Source organism: Gracilinanus agilis, chromosome 4, assembly GCF_016433145.1.
Source record: "Gracilinanus agilis isolate LMUSP501 chromosome 4, AgileGrace, whole genome shotgun sequence".
NCBI lineage: Eukaryota > Metazoa > Chordata > Mammalia > Didelphimorphia > Didelphidae > Gracilinanus > Gracilinanus agilis.
In genome coordinates, this window is record NC_058133.1 from 491435630 (window position 1) to 491457346 (window position 21717).

General features: G+C 55.0%; 1 protein-coding gene across 3 annotated transcripts in view; it reads right to left on the reverse strand.

Moving 5' to 3' along the window:
• Positions 1 to 1580: 1580 nt before the first annotated feature.
• The window catches only part of CLUH (clustered mitochondria homolog), a 42266-nt gene continuing 22129 nt past the window's right edge, over positions 1581 to 21717 (reverse strand). For 2 of the 3 annotated variants that reach the window (XM_044672987.1, XM_044672986.1), the window contains exons 4-27: positions 19951 to 20122; positions 15937 to 16080; positions 15410 to 15537; positions 14491 to 14645; positions 14166 to 14291; positions 13370 to 13517; positions 12938 to 13030; positions 11056 to 11750; positions 10398 to 10606; positions 9347 to 9451; positions 9084 to 9184; positions 8005 to 8157; positions 7852 to 7914; positions 7469 to 7713; positions 6705 to 6789; positions 6300 to 6453; positions 6053 to 6192; positions 5709 to 5789; positions 5332 to 5457; positions 5128 to 5249; positions 4239 to 4332; positions 4034 to 4168; positions 3886 to 3959; positions 1581 to 3127 (exon numbers count right to left, since the gene is read on the reverse strand). In XM_044672987.1, coding sequence (XP_044528922.1) covers positions 2947 to 3127; positions 3886 to 3959; positions 4034 to 4168; positions 4239 to 4332; positions 5128 to 5249; positions 5332 to 5457; positions 5709 to 5789; positions 6053 to 6192; positions 6300 to 6453; positions 6705 to 6789; positions 7469 to 7713; positions 7852 to 7914; positions 8005 to 8157; positions 9084 to 9184; positions 9347 to 9451; positions 10398 to 10606; positions 11056 to 11750; positions 12938 to 13030; positions 13370 to 13517; positions 14166 to 14291; positions 14491 to 14645; positions 15410 to 15537; positions 15937 to 16080; positions 19951 to 20122 — 3729 coding nt within the window. In that variant the 3' untranslated portion in view covers positions 1581 to 2946. Of the gene's footprint in view, positions 3128 to 3885; positions 3960 to 4033; positions 4169 to 4238; positions 4333 to 5127; positions 5250 to 5331; positions 5458 to 5708; positions 5790 to 6052; positions 6193 to 6299; positions 6454 to 6704; positions 6790 to 7468; positions 7714 to 7851; positions 7915 to 8004; positions 8158 to 9083; positions 9185 to 9346; positions 9455 to 10397; positions 10607 to 11055; positions 11751 to 12937; positions 13031 to 13369; positions 13518 to 14165; positions 14292 to 14490; positions 14646 to 15409; positions 15538 to 15936; positions 16081 to 19950; positions 20123 to 21717 lie in introns of all 3 variants that reach the window. The other variant, XM_044672985.1, reaches the window with a different exon arrangement.

Here is a 21717-nt window from a genome sequence, read left to right on the forward strand (position 1 = left end):
TTGCTGAACCTGGAATTTTTAGGGCTGAGGGGAGAAGAGTCAAAAACCTGCATTTTAAAACACAAATCCTGAATAGAATATTATTTGAGATGGGAGGTAGTAAATCCCACCTTCATTGAATTTATTGACTTAGCAGGACAAGAAGAGCAATACCACGTGAAGGCCAAAGGAGTAGGCATCTTGGTGGACTTTGATAGATCAGATTTCAATTCCTTTTCAGTATAAGAATCATCAGAGTCGTGGGTATCCCTATCTTATCTCATTCCTTTTTCTTCCATGTTGCTGAACCTCCTGAATGGAAAGCATTTTTAGCCTTGTTTTGTGTTCAACGTCCATGGAAAACCTGAGACTGCCTGGTATCCCTCTCCAACTTTTTATCCCTATTTGCTGGAAATGCTGTTGGGGGATTGTATTACATTCATTCATCTCACTCAGAAACCCTTAGAATCACCAGCTGTGGGGAAACCACTAAGTTGAGTCCTCAGTTGGAATCAGTGCCCTTCCTGACTCTCTGCTGCCACCCTCCGGCGGCAGCGCATTGTGGTTCTGCCCCTGGATGGTACACAAGATGACCTCGTGGGGAAAAAAACATGGACCAAAGAAGAGGAAGTTAGTGAAGAGAAGGTGCTAAGTAAATGTGGCCTTCAAATTGGAAATAAGGCTTAGAGTGGGATTTAGTTTTGCAAACTTGGAAGGCCCAATTTAAAATGCCTGGACCAAGATCAGACTTGGGGCTTTTAGCCATTGAAGGTGATGCGGAAGTCTGGCCCAGCACAGAGCCTGGAAGTATAAGGAAAATGTGTTTGGGCTGGGAAGTAGAACGTTGCCTCAACTTAACAGGGGAAAAAAAAAAAGAGACGGCCATTCCCAAAGCAATTAGGGTGCTGTCATTCCCTTGTTAACACTGAAAAAGACCTGTTTTCTCAAAGTTTTACTAAGGGGCATCATACAGAAACATTGGTATTCAAGTCATTGAAACTTTAATGTCTTGCCCCAAGGCAGGGTGGGGGTTGGGGGGGGGGAAATGAGTGGTCTGATAGAAGGCACAAAAGTCCCTCCAATGCTCAGATATCTCTTCTGGAACCCAAAAGACTAATAAAGCAATGTGGGCCTTTACATGCAGAGGCACTCCCAGTCCCATCTGGTCCCTCAGCTCCTCCCTTCTCTTCCCCCTCTCACTGGGGAATGTGCTTCTAGTTCTTCCACATCCCCAGATTCTTTCCTGTTTAAAAGCTGCTACTCATGCTTCCTGGGGTCACCAGAGACCTCAAAAAGACCATCTGACGGTACCCCAGAGAGCCCACAGTTATCTCTGCTGCTTGTGCTCTACCTTCCCAGCTCCCTAACACCTTGATGAAGCTCCTTGTATGGACTCGGAGGAAGTCGAACCAAAGGTATTAAGCCTGAGGGCTCAGAGCACCCTAGAATACTCTCACTTCCCTTTTTCTAGGCCAGTGAGGGCTCAGCGTAAGGGGCACAAGAGGATGCTAAGGCCACCTCAGAGGGGAGGTCTGCAGCTCCTCCCCACCTCCCCCCCACTCTTCCCAGTGCCCACAAAGCACAGCGCAGAGGCAGGGGCAGCAGGTTTCAAAAATTCACTTTATTCCAATGTGAAACGAAGATGTGATGGTTTAAAAACAAGAAAACCGAGTTCTTGATCAGCTTGTGGGGACACGCTCACACTCACTTTCTCGCTCACATTCGCTCTCTTACACTTTGATTTTTGAAACAAGGCGGTTGGATGGACTGGACCTGTGAGGCCCTCGGCCCTGGGGCTACAAGTGGAGGGGGAGCAGGTGGTTTGCCCAGCCCAGACCACCCTCTTCACATACACACCCCACTCCCCTTAACAGGCCAACACGAAGGAGGAGGGCAAGCGGCCCCCGGCTCCCCTGTCCCAGCACGGACATCCTCGAGCAACCATGATCAGCAAGAGACAGAGGACCACCGAGGCAGGCAGCGACAATTCTCTGTTCCAGGGGGGCGGGGGGTGACTTCCCCAGACCCATGATTCGGCCCTGGTTCCCTCCTAGGTTCTCCCCTCACCAGTAACTGCCCCCCTCCCCTCATTGAACAGCTGGGGGGGAAAGGGTGGGGGTAGAAAGATACATTCACGTTGAAAGCCCCGCCTCCCCCAGCGTCCCCCCCCAAGGGCCCGGAGTCGGCGAAGAGGGGGTGCTCGTTCACTAGCTTTGGAGGGGGGCAGGAATGGGACTGTGCGTATTGGAGCTGGGCGCGGGGACACTCCTCAGCACCTCAGGAGGCACTATGGACGGATGGGGGGGCGGGATGGAGACAGCGCAGACGACCAGGCCCCGAAGCGGGTCGAGGACGCCCCAGGAGTAGCGTCGGCACAATGACACGATGCTGCGGAGATGGCGATGGCTCTTTCCTAAAGCAGAAAAGCTAAGATAGCCCCGGCCCTCCCAGGCACAGAGGGGGCCCCGGGGTGGCGCGAGGGGACGGCAGAGAAAGGAATCCCCCTCGTTTTGGCTTGGAACCTGGGTGGCCAGGCTGAGGGCGGGCAGACCCTCCGGAGGCGGCGGCGGCGACAAGCAGCAGCGTCCTTATGTCAAGCATACAAATGACCTGAGAAACAATCTCATCTCCACAAGAGTCCATTTGGGGAAACAAGTTGGGGCTATGTACACGGGAGAAAGGGGGGACCGGTTAGTGATAGGCGGGAAAAGGGGGGGACAGAGGCTGCCCCTGCCCGCTGCCCCGGCCATGGCTGCATGCTCACGCTCCATCCAATTATAGGTCTCCAAGAAGGACTTTGCATTGTGTATTAATTGTACCAGTGCAAGAACATTTTTGTGGGGGGCCGAGGTGCTCGGGAGGAGGGGGGCCCCTTCCCCGGGCGGCGGGCTCGGCCTCTACCTGCCCTCTGCCGATCGCTGGGGGGGGAGGGGTGAGTGTCCAGGTTCTCCCTCTGCCCCAGGAACATCACACTGAGCTCAAGGCAGGGGGGTCGCCCCCCGGCGAGAGGCTGGACTTGGCCTCCTCTCGAGACTCGGCGGCAACACCGGCGGCGGCGGCGTCTGCATCCCTCGCGGAGGCCTTGCTGGTTTCTTGAAGCTGGTGCCGCCGCACCACCTCAGCCTTCAGGTTCTCCAGATCTTTTTGGCTGGGGGGAGAAGGGAGGGGTACACGCGGGGTCGGGAGACGGAGCCGGGCTCCTCCCCCAGCGCTCGCGCCCCAAACGGCCGGACTGAGAGCTGGCCAGAGAGGCGAGCGGCAGCCCCGCTGAGGGCCCCTCTCGTCGCCCTGCTGGCACCGCCCAGTCTGGCCCAGGAGGCCACCTGGCCCGGCTCCCCTCCTCCACACCCACTTCTGAAGGAACCTCCTCGGACAAGAAGGGTTCAGACTGGAGAAGAGGGAAAAGCCGCTCCCAGGAGGCGGAGCTTCCCACAAGGGCCAGTGCCAAGGACGGAGCCGGCCCGGAACCGTGGGGGGGGCCTTGGTTCCGGTCACCCAGGGCTCTCCTCCCCGCAGCATTCTCAGGACCTCAGACATTGGTGTCGGGTCAGAACTTTGGGCAGCCGCGGACTGAGGCAAGGCCAGGCGGGGTCCCTGCGTGGGACGGACACGCCTGAGCCGGAGGAAACGACACGGGACAGGACGGCCGTGAAAGGAGCCGAGGCAGGAGAGCTCCCTCGGGGACAGCACGCTGGGAGGGCTCCCAGGAGAGGGAGGCAGATCTCCGTGGGCAGGAATGGGGGGCCTGGCAAGGGCTCTGGGGAGGGGCTGGGCCGGGAGGGAGCCCAGAGCCCACCCCGACCCGCCTGCAGGGGGTCTGCCCTTCCCGGGAGGAGCAGGAGGCCGGAGGCCCCCCAGCCCGGCGCGGCTCTCCTCGTGGCCCCTTTGAGCCCTGGACTGGCCTACCTGAGGGGAATGAAGAGGATCCCGTTGATAATGTGAAGCTGCTCCAGGACGCTGGCCATGCTGGGGGCGGTGACCTGGGGGCGGACAAGGGCACGCGTGAGGCCGGGCTTCGAGGCGCGCCCGCCGGCCCGGCCACGGGGGGGCCTACCTTGAGCGGCACGATGTTGGCGCTGGAGCCGTTGCGGTAGATCTCGTTCATGGTGCGCTGCAGGGCCACGGCCTGCTGGGTGAGGCACTTCAGGTAGTCGGAGCTCTCCTTGGTCTTCTCGTGGTTCTCGCCGAGCTGCGGAGAGGCCGTGTGAGCAGGCGCCCCCCCCCCGGGCCCCCCCGGCCCCCCCCGGCGGGCCCCCCACCTGGCTCTTGTAGATGGTGTAGCCCTCCTTCTCGTGCTGCAGCGCCGACCGGAACTCGGCTTTGCTCTCGTAGACCCGGGCGACCAGGTGGTGACTGTGGAGGCAAAGGAGCGCCATGAGAGGAGGGCCGGCCCGGGAGGGAGGGAAAGGCCGGCCTGGGGAGGCCCTCCAAGCCTCCTGGACCTTCCAGGAGGCAACGAGGTGGGGGTGGTGGAGAAAGAGTTGCTGAGGTGAGGCCCAAAGACCCTGCAGCTCGGCCCTCGAGGAAAGGCGCGCCCGAACCCACCAGAGGAAAAGCCTCCGAGCGAAGCCTGGGGAAGGCCCGGCTTTCGGCTCGTCGCTGCTGCTGGTCTTCACGTGGCCCCGATTTCCCCCGAGGACCCCCCCCAGAATGACTTGAAGAGGAAGAGAGAGCTCAGCAGGCAGGCCAACAGGCGCCCAGAAGAGGCTGCCCGTCACCGGGGAGTGCCAGCGTCTGTGAGGGGCTCCGAGGGACTCGGCAGGGATCCGCGAGCCTCCGAGCCTCCGCTTAGGGCAAACTGGAGCCGGGGGCACCCGTCCTCCCTGGGGACCAACGCCCAAAGCCGGGCTGAGTCTGTGGGGACGGAGGATGCTGCCCCAGGCAGGCCCCAGCGCTTGGAGGAAGTCTAGACCCGCCTGTGGAAGCCTCCTCCAAAAAACCAAGCCACAGAGGCCGATCTTACTGTTTCTCAGCAGCCCCTCGGACCGGCCTGCAAGGCCCAGGGGGAGACACCAGCAGCCCCTGCCCCGGGGGGCCTCCCATCCTCCTGGGAGCCAGAAAGCTGGAGTGGCTGTTTGGGATGACGGAGGCCCCAGAGGAGGCCGGGGGCGGGGGAGGAAAGGCTCCCTTCCCCGGGGCCCCCCTTACCTGAGGGCCACCTTGAGGGACTTGGCCCCGTGGTACTTGGCGTTGATGGCCAGCGCGTTCTCCAGGAAACGCAGCGCCAGCTCGTACTCCATGACCCCGTGCAGCACCAGGCCGATGTTGTTCTGCGGAGAAGCCGGGGTGAGGCCAGGGCCAGGCACTGCCTGTGACCCCCCGCCTTCTCCCCCGCCTGCCCTGGACACTCACATCCAGCAGAGCCATCTCGGGATGGTCCTCCCCAAAGACGAGCAGCAGGAGGTAGCGGGCCCGGTACAGGAGGCTCAGGGCCGTGGACAGCTGGCTGCTGGCGAAGCAGTACAGGGCCAGGTGCATCTGAGGGGAGCGAGGCCGGCCTTCAGCGCCCACCTCCCGCCCTGGCCCCCCCCGCCCAGCCTCCTCTCGCCGCGGCGGCCAAACGGACCCACGCACCGACCGACCACCGGCCCGTCCTCTTAGATGAAGAAACAGGCCGAGAGAGGGAAGGCGCCACCCGCTGAAGGCCGGGAGCGGAGGCTCGGCCTCTGGAGGGAGAAGCAGGACGCCGCCCTAACCCCAGCTCGAGGCCACCCCGTGCCGTCACTCACGTATTCCTGGATGGTGTTGGGGTGCTCGATGCCCAGCACCCGCTCACTCATCAGCACTGCCTTCTGCTGGTTACTTAAGGCCTGGGAAGGGGCAGAGTTGGGCCGCATGTCATCGCTGGTCCCGACGCACCTCACACCGGCCACCCCAGAGGCCGGACCTCCCCCTTCGTTCCGCCCAGCGGGCTGGCACCGCCTGGGCACCCACAGGGGCCTGCCAGCTCCCCCCTTCCTGCTCGGCGTTCCCCCCAGGTTGTCTCAGATGGGGCCTGCCCCCCCCCCCCCGGGACGGAAACTCAAGCCCCACCCTGGGCCACTGTGGTGGCGGGACGGGAGGAGGCCCCCACCTCTGCGTAGTCCCCCATGATGTAGTGAAGTCGGGCCAGGAGCCGGAGGCAGGCACAGATCTCCACGTGCATGGCCCCGTACACGTTGTTGAAGAGGTTCAGGGCCTCCGTGATGAGTTCGCAGCCCTCCTTCAGGAAGCCTGGCCGGGACGGCAGAGGCCGGTCCGGTCACCACCCTCGAGCCTCCCTGCCCTCCGGGTCCTGCCGCCCTCAGCACTCGGCCCTCCCTGGCCTGGGGCCCATTTACCCTGCTGTACTTTGGCCTGGCCACTCTGGAAGAAGTGGAAGGCGTCCGAGGCCTTGGGGTTGACGTGCTTGACCACAGGGAAGATGTTGAGGACGTCCTCCTCGGTGAAGGCCGGCTTGTGCCTGCTGTCAAAGCTGTATTCCTTCAGTAAGATCTGCAGGAGGGCAGGCGGAGCGGAAGGAGGAGAGGGCCATGAAGAGCAGCTCTGGGCCCAGGCTCCCCCACTCCCCGGCTCCCCAGTTTCCAGGCTCCCCCAGCTCCCCCACTCCCCGGCTCCCCCATTCTCTGGGCTCCCCAGCTCCCCTGTTCCCCGGCTCCCCCACACGTAAGGGCCGTGTGGCTGGTGCAGTCTAAGGGAGGCCAAAGCGGGCCGACACACACAAGGGGCTCGGGTCTCTGACCCACCTGGATCCCCGTTTTCAGGGAGATCTCGCGGAGGAGGGTTATCTTCTGCAGTCCGAAGGTCTCCACAGCCTGGTCAACGGTCTCACTGAGGAATGGCGAGAGTAAGCGAGGCCTCAGGGCGGCCTCCTCCCCGCTCCCTGCAGGCAGACGAGGGCCCGAGGAGCCGGGCAGGAGAGCAGGGACCAGGGCCCCCGGGCCCCGGGAGCTGCTGCCCTTTGAGGCAGGACACGACGTAGCTCAGCCCACGGCCGTGGGGCCACTTACAAGAGTGACTCCTGGCGTCTAAGCTCGGGCCCTGCTTCTCCCTGCAGCCCCGTCCCAAGGGCCCAGAGCCTGGACGGTGGGGACGTGGGCACGACTCATGGAAAAAGAGGGCTTTGGGCTCCCCCTTCCCTGCCTGGCTCCAGGCCAGCTTTCTAGGCCGACTTCTGTCCTCCCTCCCTCCCCCGGACAGACCCTACATTTCAGCCCGACGGGCCCATCTGCTGTTACTGTACTCGGCGTGGGGAGGGTCCGCATGGCCCTCCCTCCGGGGTTCAGCTCGGGCACCTCCTCAGTTCTGAGAACAAGGGCTCCGGGGAGGGGGCTCTGGCTCCCTTTCCCAGCGTCTCACACAGGACGTGGGCCGGGTCGGCACTCAGTGAGCACCTGCCCACCAGAGGGTCCAGGCACATCCCCTCTCTCCGGCCTCCCTCCCGTGTCTCCTGGATTCCCCAAACCTGGCCTCCTCCTTCGCCTCCCACTTGCACCTCCCTCCGACTCACCACTCCAGGTCAAAATCAAAGTAATTCTTGGCCTCCTGGCAGATGTCCTTCCAGAGCTCCTGGGGGGTCATGACGGCCCAGGCTGTGTTGTCCGCTCCTCCTGGGGGCCGGTTTTTTCTCCTCTTGTTCTTCTTCTTGGAGACAAGCTCATCAGCAGGGAGGTGAGCCACAGGGTTGGGGAAGGAACTCAGGAAGCAGTTCAGGAAGTGGCTGATGGCTGCTGAGAGGCCGGAGAGCTCCACACCCTGTGTGTGGGTCAAGCACCCTGGGGTCAGGGCCCGCCCCAGGGCTCAAAGGAGGCCTGAAGCCCACCCCACTCCCGTCTCCCCTCCTCTCCCCGAGCCAGGGCTCCCCGGGGGGAACGGCTGGGAAGAGGGCCCTACCTGAAGGTAGGTCTTGAAGATGTGCTTGGCAGACCGCGTGATGAGCTCGCTAATGCCAATTTTCTACAAGGAGTGGGGAAGAGACCAGACGTCAGCTCCCTGCGGGGCGGCCTCCCTTTGGGTCCCTCTGCCTCCCCTGGCCGTGCCACTCACATAGATGTGGTCCAGCTGAGGGCGGGCTGGGCTCCTGAGCACAAAGTCCAGCACCTTGCCCAGGTAGCGGATATTAATGCCACGCTGGTGCATGGCCTCTGCCAATGTGGCCCCATCCATGGGCAGCACCGTGTGGTCTGTGCAGTCTTTCACCTGAGGAATCACACGGGAGTCAGATGGCACCAGGAGCCAGGTGGCAGGGCTGCCCCGCTCCACTCCAAAAGCATCCTAACCCCCCAACAGCCTTCCCTTCTCCAATTCAGATTTCAAAGCAAACTTCTGAGCTATCCTGGCTCTCCCAGAGCCCACTGAAGATGGGTGGGAAAACACGGGCCAGAGCCCCAAGAGAGGAAGCTCTGAAGCATTCTGCCCCATCCTCTCCCTGAGGACCCCAACACACAAATGAAGGCATCTGATGGGACCCCAGATGGGTCACTCCTCATCTTACAGGAGGACCCGGAGTCCAGGAAAGTGACCTGCCCAAGCCCCCAGGTGCTAACTGGCAAAAGTAGGGTTCAAACCAGGGTTCTCAGACTGAAGAGTTGCCCCTCCACTGAACCCCACGGCCTCCCACCAAATCAGAGCAAACCAACATGATACTACTCCAAGGAGAGCCCTTAGAATCCATCAGGTACAGTGTGGCCATGAGCCATTATTATACACAAGGGTTTTAGAATGATTTGCAAAGGAAAAATTTGAAAAGACTACATAGCTTGCTATTTAAAAAAAAAAAAGTCTCAGGCTTCCCTAACCCCCCCAAGCCCACCCGCAGGGGTTTCTAGGGAGGAGAGGGGCTTTTCATCTCTACTCCCAACTCAGCCTGGAAGGTCCAGTGGGCACCCAAGGCAGGACATGGGGGGAGGGCAGTAGATGCAGATTGGGGGGGGGGGGAGAGGAGGAGGAAGAACCGACCCTGCTCTGGGCCACAGGCCACACGGGGCCTGGGCGGGGAGGGGATCCGAGCTGTCCAATCTCATTATTGGGCATCTCATGGGGATGGTTGGGCACTAGTTGAACTGAGGCAGCTTTCCATCAGTCGCCCCCTCGTGTGCCCCAAGCAGACCCCCTCTGCTCCTCACCAGGCCAGGAATCTGGCAGGACAGCAAGAAGGCTGCGGCGTCTTTCAGCAGCTGTTTCTGGTCCCGAACTTCATCCTGGCAGGACTCGGGGAATCTCACCCCTGTTAGTCAGGTAGGAAGAAAGGGGTGTGATCTGGGGGCAAGTGGTAGATGACCGAGGGGAGGGGATAAGAACTCTACCAGGGCCATTCTAGGTTCTCTTAACCCGATCCCTAGGCTCTGTGGGGAGCCCCTCCAGCCCAGACACCCCTGGGCCTCCATGCCTGGTGAGAAGATGTCAGGATTGAAGCGGATATCAAAGGAGGTGCTGCTGACAGAGCCCACGGCTTTACAGGCGTTCTGGATCACCTCCCGGCTCTTGGGGTCCACTGCTGGGGAAGAGAGTGAAGGGTACGGAGAGATGAGGAAGAAAGCAGAGTCAGGGCAGCTGGGTAGCTCAGTGGACTGAGAGCCAGGCCTAAAGACAGGAGGTCCTGGGTTCAAATCCGGCCTCAGACACTTCCCAGCTGTGTGACCCTGGGCAAGTCACTTGACCCCCATGGCCCACCCTCACCACTCTTCCACCTAGGAGCCAATACACAGAAGTTAAGGGTTAAATTAAAAAAAAGAAAGAAAAGCAGAGTCAGCCAGGCCCAGTGTCCCAACACTTTCCTATCTTGGCAGGCTGAGCCCCAGAAAGGTCCACCCACACCCCTCAAGGCACAACTTGGGCCTGGCCATATGGGTGAGGAACCTTGGATTTATTTGGGGGGGCACCAGCTGGGGTGAGGAGAGGACCTATCCCCTGCCCTGCAGAGAGCCCCGCCACCAGGCACCTTGGTCCCCAACAGCAGGAACGTGCCCAGTCACTCAGAGGCCCCGCATCATCAAGTTTCCCTTCTGAGAGCAGTTGATTGGAAGCAAGCGGGCCAGCCAGACTAGGGACCCAGCCTGAAGAGCTTGTTGGTGAAGCCCCCTTTAGCAGACAGTGAGTGGGGCACACGCTGGTGGGCCCAGCCTGCAAGTATATCCCCTTTGCTTAGCTCTGCGCCTGGGGCAGATGGGTCACCAAAAACTGATAAAGATGGCAGTGAGAAAAGGAACCAGGAGGTGGACGCCACGCCCAAACTCACGAGCCCCTAAACTAACCACAGCCCTAGGCAGAGCAGAAGGTCAGGCGAAGATCCCGTCCTAAAACCTGAGCTGGAGAGGATCAGGAGGGACCCGGCCAGGGGCCCGGGAGCCCCACAGTGGAGGGAAGCTCCCTGTGGGCAGGGCTATCCCGCTTTGGCTTCTTTTCCCAGCGCCTCACGCCCAGTCCCAGCCCAGCCCCACCTGGGCCGCTGTCGGAGGCGATGGTCTCGGCAAGCTCCTTCACCTTGGCCAGGCCGCTCGCCCCTTCCTCTCCTGCAGCCTCCGCAGCCTCTGGCGTCACCGAAGCCCTGGCCTCTGAAGTACCATTCTCTAGGGGGCCTGGGCTCTCAGCCCTGTTGGCTTTGTGCTGCATGAGCTGAATGGCGGCCAGCTTCATGAAGAGGAGGTACCTGGAGGACCAGGCCACGGGGCTTAGGCCAGCAGGCATCCTGCATCTGGCCCGGCCTCGGCCCCAGGGATGGGACTGCCAACACGCAGGGGTCTAGGACGCATCCCCCTTTTTCCTCCTCCCCATAAGCTCACTCAGCGTCCTGGAGAAGGGACACGGGAGATGCTCTAGGCCCAGCACCTCAGCTCCCAGGAGGCAGCTGCAGCCCAGGGTCACACAGGAGGAGCAGCTGTGCCCAAGTCCCGTACTCTTTCTGCTGTCACACAGACAGACAGACAGACAGACGGGAGCCCAGAACTCTCCCTTCCCTTGCAGCGATCCCGACCCTCCCAACTGGTCCCCAACAGCAGGAGGGGAATCCCTGAAGGGTGACCACATCTGGGGCAAGGCTGTGCTTGGGGGCCTCTCCTGTCTCCACGGGCATCACGGCTCCCGGGAAGCCAGCCTCACCTGTGCTCCACAAATGCGTCCACCAGCTCTTGACGCAGACAGCAGAGCTTGTGGCGGTGGGACTTGGGGAACCCGGCCCGCCGGCAGTCCTCGGGCAGCTCCTCGCCAGCCACAGGCAGGAAGTTGAGGTCGGGAGGGAAGGTGCGCAGCAGGTCCAGGATGTAGTGGCGGCCGTCGTTGCCGATGATGCCCTTGCACTCGACGGAGGAGCAGAGTTCCACCTCCTCGTCGCGGTCGTTGAGCACACGGTGCCTCTGGATCTTCAGAGGCCGGCTCGTCTTTTCCAGGAGCTCCAGGTAACGCGGGTGGGACACCACAGTCTTGCCAAAGTCAATGGAACCGTAGATGACGCTCTGCTCCTGCTCCCGCTCGAGGATGCCGGGGATGATAGACTGGGCCGTGACGCGGTACCCCCGGTAGTCTATCACCACCGTGCCCAGTGTATAGAGGCCCTCGACATCTACGGCATTGTAAGTGCGCACCCCGTTCAGGTCATTGGTGGGGGCCACATACGCGGCCACGTCCCCACCGAAGTCTTTGTAGTGGTCTCGGACATCGAAGCCCAGGCTGAAGAAGATGTTGTTCCAAATGAACATCTGCATCTTGGTCTCCTCACTGGGGTTGATGGCCATGACGTTGCCATCAATGACTGCCATGGCCCCCCGGGTGGCCGCTGCTGTGAAGTCGCTGTGGACCTAGTGGGCAGAGAAAATGCTCACTGAGACAGCTGGCATCATTCAGGCCAGGGGCAGTCAGTCTGATGAAGCCCAGGAGACCCCTTCTCAGAGGAATGGGTTTAAACCTGTAAAAGAAAGTGCATGGGACTGCCAAGAAAACCAATTCTTTTGAAAGAGAGTGGTACTTTTTTTCCCATCAGATCTCCCAAAATCAATCCTCAGACCCAAGCCTGCCCTGGTGGTCAAGCACAGCCCAAGATAAAAATGGACCCTGTCCTGAAGGAAGGTGCATCCCACTGGGGCAAACAGGTGCAGAGTGAGCTAGGTGGGAGAAAGAGAGACAGGCCTCAAGATAGGCTTCCTGTCAGAAGACTGTGCTTGTGCTGGGCCTTGAAGGACACAGCTCCAGCTGCTGAGAGGTTGAGGCAAGACCCCAAGACATTCTGGGCCCAGGGTGAGAGGGGGCCAATGCCAAGGTGTGAAGGGGGAAGATACAGTGCCACTGGGGGAGAAAACAGCAATGTAGAGAAGATAAAAGGCATCCGTGTCCAAGCAGGCTGGAAAGGAAGGCTCTTAGAGCCAAACTGAGGTGGGTTTTCAGTGTCCCAGAAGCTTATGTTTTTTTGTAAAGGTGAGCAGGGGCTGACAGGACATTTTAGGGCATGTAAGAGATGGTCAGAGCCAGGGGTGTAGAGACATCCTGTCTCTAGCTTTGCTTTCACTACCAAGATGACCTTGGCCAAGTCTCTGTCCCTCTCTGGACCTTTTTCCATACCCTAAGATGAGGACAAGAACTCTAAATGTCATTCTGGCTCTAATGCTACAAGATGGCAAAGTGAGCTGTTTGAGAGGAAAAAAGAAAGGCCGTTCAGAGGGACAGAGATTGTTAGACACATGCCTACCCATCCTGACAAGGTCACCAGTTTGTCTTGGACTGAAAGAAGCTGGGGAACACCAACTGCCCCAAGGATACCCCGTTCTTAGATCCTCATACAATCTCCATGACATTCCCTCAAGGTCCTATGGCCCTCCAATCTACACAAGGCGCCAGCCTACAAGGAAGCCCATGGCAGGACACAAGGGTCAACACTAGCTCCTCACTTGCTGGGCAACCCAAAAGGTCAAGGGGCACAAGCAGGCTGGTAATGCAGCCCCTGGGAGAGCCCCCAAGCTGGATATCAAAGGCCTCCAGCCCTTCTCTGTACCTTAAAGATGGCACGTTCTCTCAGCAGCCGCTCAGGAAGGTTCTTGCGAGGGAGTTCCCTTGTTGTCTGCAGCTCCTCATTCCAGTCTCGGGTCTAAGGAAGGGCCAGGAATGGTAAGAGAACCCTCCGGAACCTAGCCATGGCTCTGCCGGGACAGGCTGAGGGTCCTACCCAATCCCAGAGAGCCTCCCTCCCTCACCTCTATGATTCATTGTTACATGGGAGGCACCTCTGCTAGTCCTGGGTCTGCCACCTTCCCCATACCCCAGGGCAAGCCTGTGACCTTCCTGAGCCTTGGTTTCCCCATCTTTGAAATGAGCCTCCCACCCTTCCTTGTGCCATGAGGGCACTGCAAAGAGAACAGACACAAATGTGAAAGGGCTTTGGAGAAGTACCCAGGAGGCTGAGGGGAGAAGGGGGCTGGCAGGGCACCTGGCCAGGGATATGCTCTTCATAGCCCAGCCGAGACGTGTAGGCATCCTCGGCCCGCACACAGTCCATGGCATGTTCCACCTGGGGGGCCGTCCAGCTGTAAACCTGGAACGGGGTGGCGATCCTCTCGAAAGGATGGCGCTGGACCCTACATCCGAGCAGACACCAGAGATGAGAGCCCTTCCTACCTCCCCCAGCCCCAGTACACAGCAGAACCATACTGAGACGGCTCTGAGTCGACGGTGGGCTTTTTCTCAATCTCCTTCTGCCTGCCCTTTGTTCCAGGGCCTCTCTCCAAAGTGATCTTTCTCCCCACACCTTTCCTCACTCTCATTCTCCCAAGGCCCCAGGGATGGATGATGAGCAGACAGACAAGGAAAGGCCTATCGTCAGGCCATGTGGATTCAGCAAAGCAATGAACTTCTACAGGTGGGACTTGAGATCCTCTGAAGAGTTATTTGGGGGAGCTCTTACTGGAATGCTTTGATTCACAGCCTGGGAGCAACCCTTCACAGCTCTGCTCAGGACACTGAGTTCTGGGCCAGCCTCATCAGCATAGCAAGGCATGGGGCTCCCCACTTTCTCCAGTTATACCCTGTGCTGGGAGGAGGTCTGGGCTCTGATCCCTACCTTCTACTCTAAGAAGAGAAGAAGAGGCTATGGCCAAGGCAAAGGCAGAGGCCGATCTAGATCTTCTCTAAGGTCCTGTCCAGCTAGGACCTGAGCTCTGCTGGGCCACGGGATGAAATACAAGGAGAGGATGGAAAGGAAGAGCTCAGCAGGCAAGGGGTGCTACCTTTTCTTCTGCAGCAGAGAAAAGTGTTTTTTGAAGGTTGGACTGATCTGGTTGAGCAGCTCCACCAAGGAATGGCTCAGGAATCGGGGGCTGGCAGGCTTGGGGTTGAAGTTGTATGCTGTGGACCTGTCAGGGTGATAGCCACAGTCACAGTCTAGCCAACACCATCATCAGAGCCCAGAACTCTGCTGACCCTGGCCCGAGTCCAGCATGTGGAGGGAAAAAGAAGGGGAGAGAAGACAGGAGGAGGCACCGATGGACCAGCAAAGTGAGGAAGGACTGAGCCAGGCCACATGGGAAAGGCTCTAATCGAGGGGACACTCACTGGTTCAGGTAAAAGCCTCGAGTGGAGGCCGTGATGCTAACATGTCGGTCCTCGGCCGTGATCACAAACAGGTACATGAGATCCCCGTGCATTTTCCGGTTCCCAGGTGGGGGGTTCCAGCCACTCATGGTGAGCACCTTCAGACACTGCAGAGGCTGTGGGGACCAAGGGCAATCAGTCAAACCTGCTCAACCCTAGTCTTCAAGAAATGAAGCTGTGCTGCTAGTAGAGAAGAAGATCATTTCATTCAATTTCTCTACTAGCAGCAATGCAATGATCCAGAGCAAGGCTGAGGAACTTATGAGAAAGAACGTTATCCACATCCAGAGAAAGAACTGTGGGAGCAGAAACACAGAAGAAAATCGACTGCTTGATCACATGGGCTGATGGGGATATGATTTGGGATGTAGACTCTAAGCGATCACTCTAGTGCAAATATTAATAATATGGAAACAGGTCTTGATCAATGACACACATAAAACCCAATGGAATTGCATGTTGGCTACGGGAGGGAGGTAGGAGGAGGGGAGGGAAATAACATGAATCATGTAACCATGGAAAAATATTCTTAATTAATTAAATAAAATTTTTCAAAGGAAAAATACTGAGCTATGGGGGCCTCTAGGGGAGTCAGTGGACAGAGTCAGGCCTAGAGCTGAGATGGGAGTTCCTGGGTTCAAATCTGACCTCAGACACTTCCCAGCCATGTGGCACTTAACCCCCATTGCCTAGCCCTTACCACTCTTCTGCCTTGGAACCAATACATAGTATTGATTCTAAAAAAGAAGGTATAGGTAAAAATAGAAAAAAAGAATCTGGGCTGTGAATGAGCAGAATGGGCCACTCGCTGCCTGAGTTCTGCCCCTTCAGCTCCCTTGGTGAGGCCTAGGGGGTCAGACAGGTCCCTGGGACGACTCACCTTCCAATCTCGATTCTGGGGCTGCAGCGCACACAGGGGCCGATCCTTGCTCCCAGGAAGGATGTGCTCAGGTGGCGTGCAGTCTATGGGCTCCATTTCAATGCCTTTCTTCTTCCGCTTCCCACTATCTAAAGAGGCAAAAAACCTGACTGAGTTAGTAAAGCCCCCCCCCCAACCCCAAGCCCCTAGGTCAGGATAAAGGGCAAGGCACACATCTAAACCCAGGAGAGGATAAAGTCCCATCATCAGAAGACTTAGGAAAGGACAAGGGAAGTTTAGTGGTAAGGGCAGGACATTCCCTGCCATTCCTTGTAGGGTGAATACATCTATATCATGCCCACATCTGTCCAAGGTCTCCCCTTACTTCCCCTCACCCCACCAGATTCCCCAGACCCAAGTGGGTGTCCCAGAACAAGATGAGGGTAAAGGACCTAAGAGGAAATGGAGAGTGAGGACCCCAGGAGGGGATGGGGGTGAAGAACTCAGAAGGGGATGGGAGTAGGGAACCCAGGAGAACATGAGGGTACCTCCTAGGTCACCATCTGTGAAAACGCTCAGGAAGGAGAGGGAGTTGCAGTCCACCCCATTGAAGGCATCAGAGGGATCCAGGCTCTTCAGCAGGTCTCGGATGTGGCGCACGTGGATTCGGGCTTCCCGTACAGTATACGGCTCTGGGTAAAAAACAAGGGCACGTCGCAGGGACGCCCAAAGTCACAGAATCAGAGCTGCCTAGAAGGGTCCAACTCCATCACAGATGATGAATTCAGCTGGAGAGGGATGCTGATGAGCACAGGCCTCAGGGGCTGGCAAGGCTCCTGAGGACCCAACCTTATCCCCCTGTCCTTCCTGCCCCGGAGCCTGCTTGACTATGACTTCTCATAAGCCTCAGTTCAATTTGACCAAAGCACTGTGTACAAAGGGCAGCCAGACTCTGGAGAAGAGCCAATAAAGACAGCCCAGGCCCTGGTGTGAAACCCAGAGTGACACTGGGCATCTCCCCTAGCTAGCAGCACTCGGCCCATTTCCTACTCCTCTGGCTTACTGCATGGTAGGTATGATAACTGAGTTCAGAGCAGAAACAAAGTGCTATCCAAAGACCAAGGAAAGGTCCTTACTGACTGGGGGTGGGGGAAGACAGGACATCCTTGGTACTCAAGGGACAACCCAGCAAAGAAGAAAAGCCAAAGTGTACCCATGGGCCTGAAGAATAGTCAAGGAAGATCTGGTCAGCCTGGGAAGAGGCCTTGACTGCCGGCCTGAGGTGGATTTTGACCCCACAGGCAGAAAGAAGTCTGGAAAGGGCTTGAAACAGAAAGCATAGAACAATGAGCGCCCAGCTTGGATCTGGCCACAAAGACCCTTCAGCATGCAGCTAGCTGGGGGCTGGAGCTAGTGGGGCTTCTGAAGTCAGCTAGTCCAAATCTCTCATTTTACAAATGAAGAAACTGAGGCCTGGAAAGGGGGTGGTGACATAGCCAATCAAGATCATACAGATGGGTAAGCAGGTGAGCCAACATTTGAGTCCCCTGTCCTCCTAATCCAAGCCCAGCATCCTGCCACCCAAAAACCCCACCATCTGAAAAGACAGACCTCTGAGGAATGGGGCTCTCTGGATAGTCTGGTGATAGAAGCAGGAAAAGACAATGCTAGTGGTCTGGAGAGGTTGGGCAGGGGGAGCTACTAGGGCTTGGAATGGGGGGTTGGGGACCTGAAGATGTTAGAAGAACAGCAAGCTGAGTGTGGGACATTTAGAACTGGATGTTTCCTCTAGAGAGCCACAGGGCACAGACAAAGCATGCTGGATACTGGAGGTGGCAATGCTATGGAGAGCCGGAGAAGCTCTGAGTCCATGGTCTGGGCAGTAAGTCCACTGAACAGGCAGGTTTTATTCATTTTGGGAATGCTAAGCTTACCATGCTGAGTACCCTGGGTAAGTAAAATGTATGTTAAATAAAATTATTTATAAAGGTTTTTATCTGTAATAACCTACCACCCCAACCCTGAGAACCACTGGTAGAGATGTGTGGATGTCCCAAGCATCAAGGTGATAGGAAGGCAGGAGACAGTCTCTTGTTTGGTATAGGTAGGCCACAGGGGCCTGCAGAAAGGTGATAATGAAAGGCAAAGGAAGGAATAAGACACCTGGGAGAACACATTTTTCAGGATTGATACTCATGGGTCTCCAAACTCTAGGGTTGGAAGATACCTCAGAGGAGAGCAAATCCAACCCTCTCATTTTACAGATCGGAAAACTGAGCCCTAGGGAGGGCAAGTGACTCAAGTTCAATTCCCTCATCTGACAGATAAAATAGAAGCTTAGAATGATTCAATGACTTGCCTGAGGGCTCATGGGTAGAAGTGGCAGAGCCAGCATTTGGAGTTGGGTCCTATGACATCCAAGCCAAAGGGCCTAGTCATTATTCTAAGCTCACTCTCTCTCAGAAAAGGAGAAAAAAGATGGCAGGAGACCCTGATGAGTACAAATACCAAGGAGAGGGGATTGTCAGACTATGACAAACACCACAAAAAAGTCAAAGAGAAAAATCTAAGGGTTCAAGAAGGTGATCTCAAGTGGCCCCTGAAAACAGGATCTTGTTGAACTGTTGGGCAGAAACTAGATGGTAGAGACCAAAGATTCTGATCCACCACAAATGTTTCCCAAGGGCAAGGCACTGGGCTTAGAGCTGGGTCTGCAAAAACTGGGCAAGAAGCTTACATTGTACTAGGAAGCTACAACATAACATGCACACAGAGAAGCCAATTCAAGGTAACTGGAGGAAGAAGAGAATGTAAGTTGGGGGGTGGAGAGGGGGTGGGGAATGGGGAGTATGATAGGCACTATGTGGAAGGTAGAACCTGGGGAAAAACCTGAAAATTCCTGGAGACAGAGATGAAAAGGGAGTGAATTCCAGGAATGTGGAAAGAAGGAAAGTTCTTAAGGGCAAGGCTAGTTTTTCTTTCTTTTTTTTTTCTGGCTATACCTGTCCCAGGGCTAGCACATAGCAGGTGGTTCCTGAGAGCTTATTGAGCTAACTGGATAGCATGCTGGACACTGGAAACAGCCAGGAGTCCAGTTTGCTTACAAAGCACAGCATACAAAAAGGACAAACACAAAATGAGGTTGGAAGGAGATAGATCAGAGATTTAATTTTGCAAGAATTATGGCCATGAAGGGGAGGAAAGAGAAGGAAGACAGCCAGATGGGGTCAAAGGATTGAGAAGTCTTTTTATAGGATGGGGAATACATGGGCTTGTAATATAGCAGATAACAAGACGGGAAGGAGTAGGTGGAGAAATCAAAGTTGAAGATGTCAAAGAATGGGTAGAGACTTTGGAAAATTACAAATAGAGATAGGGAGGAATGGATCCAAGCCCAAAGGTAGGAGGATAGTCCTAGCAGGGAACAGAAACACCTAAAATTCACAGGACATAAAGAGTCTAAAAGGGTGGATGATGAGAAGTAAAGGGACTCTCCCAATAGTCTCTACCTTTCCAGGGAAGCAGGAAGCTAAACCATTTCCAGTATACATAGGAGTTGGGAGTGCAACCTGATGCTTGACAAGAAAAAGGTTTAGTCTTGCTGGTGAGATCAGTGAGCTTTGGAGTCAACAAGCATAAAAATCAATTCAATGTCTCCTGATTCTCCACTGCAGTGTAACAGTCACCCAGGTTCCAAAACAGGAGGCCAAATATGGCCACAGACAAGGGAGATGAGATTGTAGAGGATGAAAGGCAAAGCTGGGCAGGGAGTATCATACCCATTTGAGAGGTGGTGATAGCTAGGCCTGAGGAGCTCACCTGAGGTTCCTGCTCCAAGATCATGCTGCTACCAGCTAACTAGCAAGCCTGACCCTACAGAACTAAGAGCCAGAAGCCAGCTATTGCACCTAGCACTCTGATGAAACATGGGAAAGCCTGGTCACGTTCTGACCCCCAACACTCAAATAGGAAAAATTATTTTTAAGAATGGTAGCAGAAGAAAGAGGTAGGAGAGAAAATACTAGACCCAGAGACAGATGCAAAGGATTAATTCCAGGGAGGTGGGAGGTGGGAGGTGGAAGACTTGAAGAAAATCTTACTTTCCCTAATTTCCATCTCTAAATCCTTATCTTAGACCCTGGCAAAGAGATGGAAAAGAACAATTCACTCTTCTTAGGGGGGGGAAATACAGCAGAAGAGTTATCTCCACTCCAGAATCAGACCTGGGTCCCCTAGCAACCCCCTAGAATCAGAGTCTTAGAAAAGAACCTTAGAAGCCATTAAAGGTCCAGTGAAACTCTTTTGGCTGCCAGAGTTAGTCTTTGACTCATACAGCATCCCAAGCCTTTCCCATGTACTGTCTTCTAGCCATGACATCCCAAGCTGGTAACATACATATTATTTTTTTGAACCTATGAGGAGAATTTAACATTATATTTTACCTTGTTGGTTTCAGTTAACTCCAATCTTTTGGGGATGTCCCCAGACTCTCCCGCACCCCTCATCTTTAAATTAATTATCCATCTATTTTTTTCTCTTCTCAGGAGAGAAGAGTCACTGACCTTCTACCACCCGGAGCACAGAGCCCTCCTCCAGCCCCTCGATGGTACGGAGCTCTGAGAAGTTGTCAAGCACATTGCCATCCAGTTGCAAAGAGAAACAAGTGCGGTGGCAGGTGTCCTCCCGATCCATCAGCACCTGGTGAATCTCCTGGACCATCTCTTGGGGAGAAACCTATGCGAGAGAGGCCCTGACTTGAGCATGAGAATCTTCCCAGCTCCTCCATGGTGAGGAGAGCCATCCTCAGGGCCAACAGAAGCCTTCTGTCCCAATTTCCAAATTCAGGATCAAGAACCATCCTTAGTTCAGGCAGGAAAGTTGGGGAAGCAAAAAAAAAAAACTCCCTGGTTCCCAGCCTAAGCCCTTCTCTGGGGGCAGGGGAGGGTAAGAGGGGAGAGCAACTCTACAATCTGGGTTCTTGGGTCTGGCTTCTATAATCTCTACTTTTTCAAAGGTTCAGAGGGGAAGTGACAATATGAAAATAATTACTGGGCATCTATTCTGTTCCCAAATTCAACAATTCAATTTAATAGGCATTATTACACATATGTATGGTACATGTCAGACAGATACTAGTCGATTATTTTTCTAAAATATTATTTACAGAAATCTTGATTACATCAAATTTAAAAGGTTTTGCACAAGGCCAATGCAGACAAGATTAGAAGGAAAGTAGGAAAACTGAGGGAAAATTTTTTACAACCAGTTTCTCTGACAAAGGCCTCATTTCTCAAATATAGAGAGAAATGAGTTGAATTTGTAAGAATATGAGTCATTCCCCAATTGATAAGTGTTTGAAGGATGAATAGTTTTCATTAGAAGAAATTAAAGCTATCTATAGTCACATGAAAAGCTCTAAATAACTAATTGATTAGAGAAATGCAAATTAAAACAACTGACATAGCACTTCAGACCTATGAGATTGGCCAATATGACAGAAAAGGAAAATGACAAATGCTGGAGGAGATGTGGGAAAACTGGAACACTAATGCACTTTTGGTGAACTGATGCAACCATTCTGGGGGGGAATTTGGAACTAAGCCCAAAGGGGTATAAAACTGTGTATACCCTTTGACTAGCAATACCACTTACTAGGTCTATATCCCAAAAAGATCAAAGAAAAGGAAAAGAACTTATATTTATAAAAAATATTTATAGCTGCTCTTTTTGGGGTGGCGAAGAATTGGACATTGAAGGGATGTCCATCAATTGGGGAATGGCTAAACAGAGTTGTGGTATATGATGGTGATGGAATACTATTGTGCTATAAGAAATGATGAGCAGGATGGTTTCAGGAAAACCTGAGAAGACTTATATGAACTGATACAAAGTGAAGTGAGCAGAACTAGAAGAACAATGTGCATGGTAAAAGCAATACTGTACAATGATAAATGGTGAATGACTTAGCTATTCTGAGCAATACAATGATTCAAGATAATACAAAAAGATTCATGATGAAAAAGGGTATTCTCTTTCAGAGAAAGAACTGACGGAGTCTGAATATAAGCTGAAGCATACTATTTTTACTTTCTTAATTTTTCTTTGTTTTTTGTTTCTGTCTTGAGAATAAAGGTGTCTGTGTTCTCTTTTGCAACATGGCTAATATGGAAATGTTTTAGATCACTATACCTGTATAATCTAGATCAAAGTGCTTGCTTTCTCAAGGAAAGGGAGGGGAAGGAAGGAATTTGGAACTCAAAAATTATTTTTAAATGTTTTAAATTGTTTTTACATGTAATTAAGAAAAAATTAAAACATTCTTAGGGAAA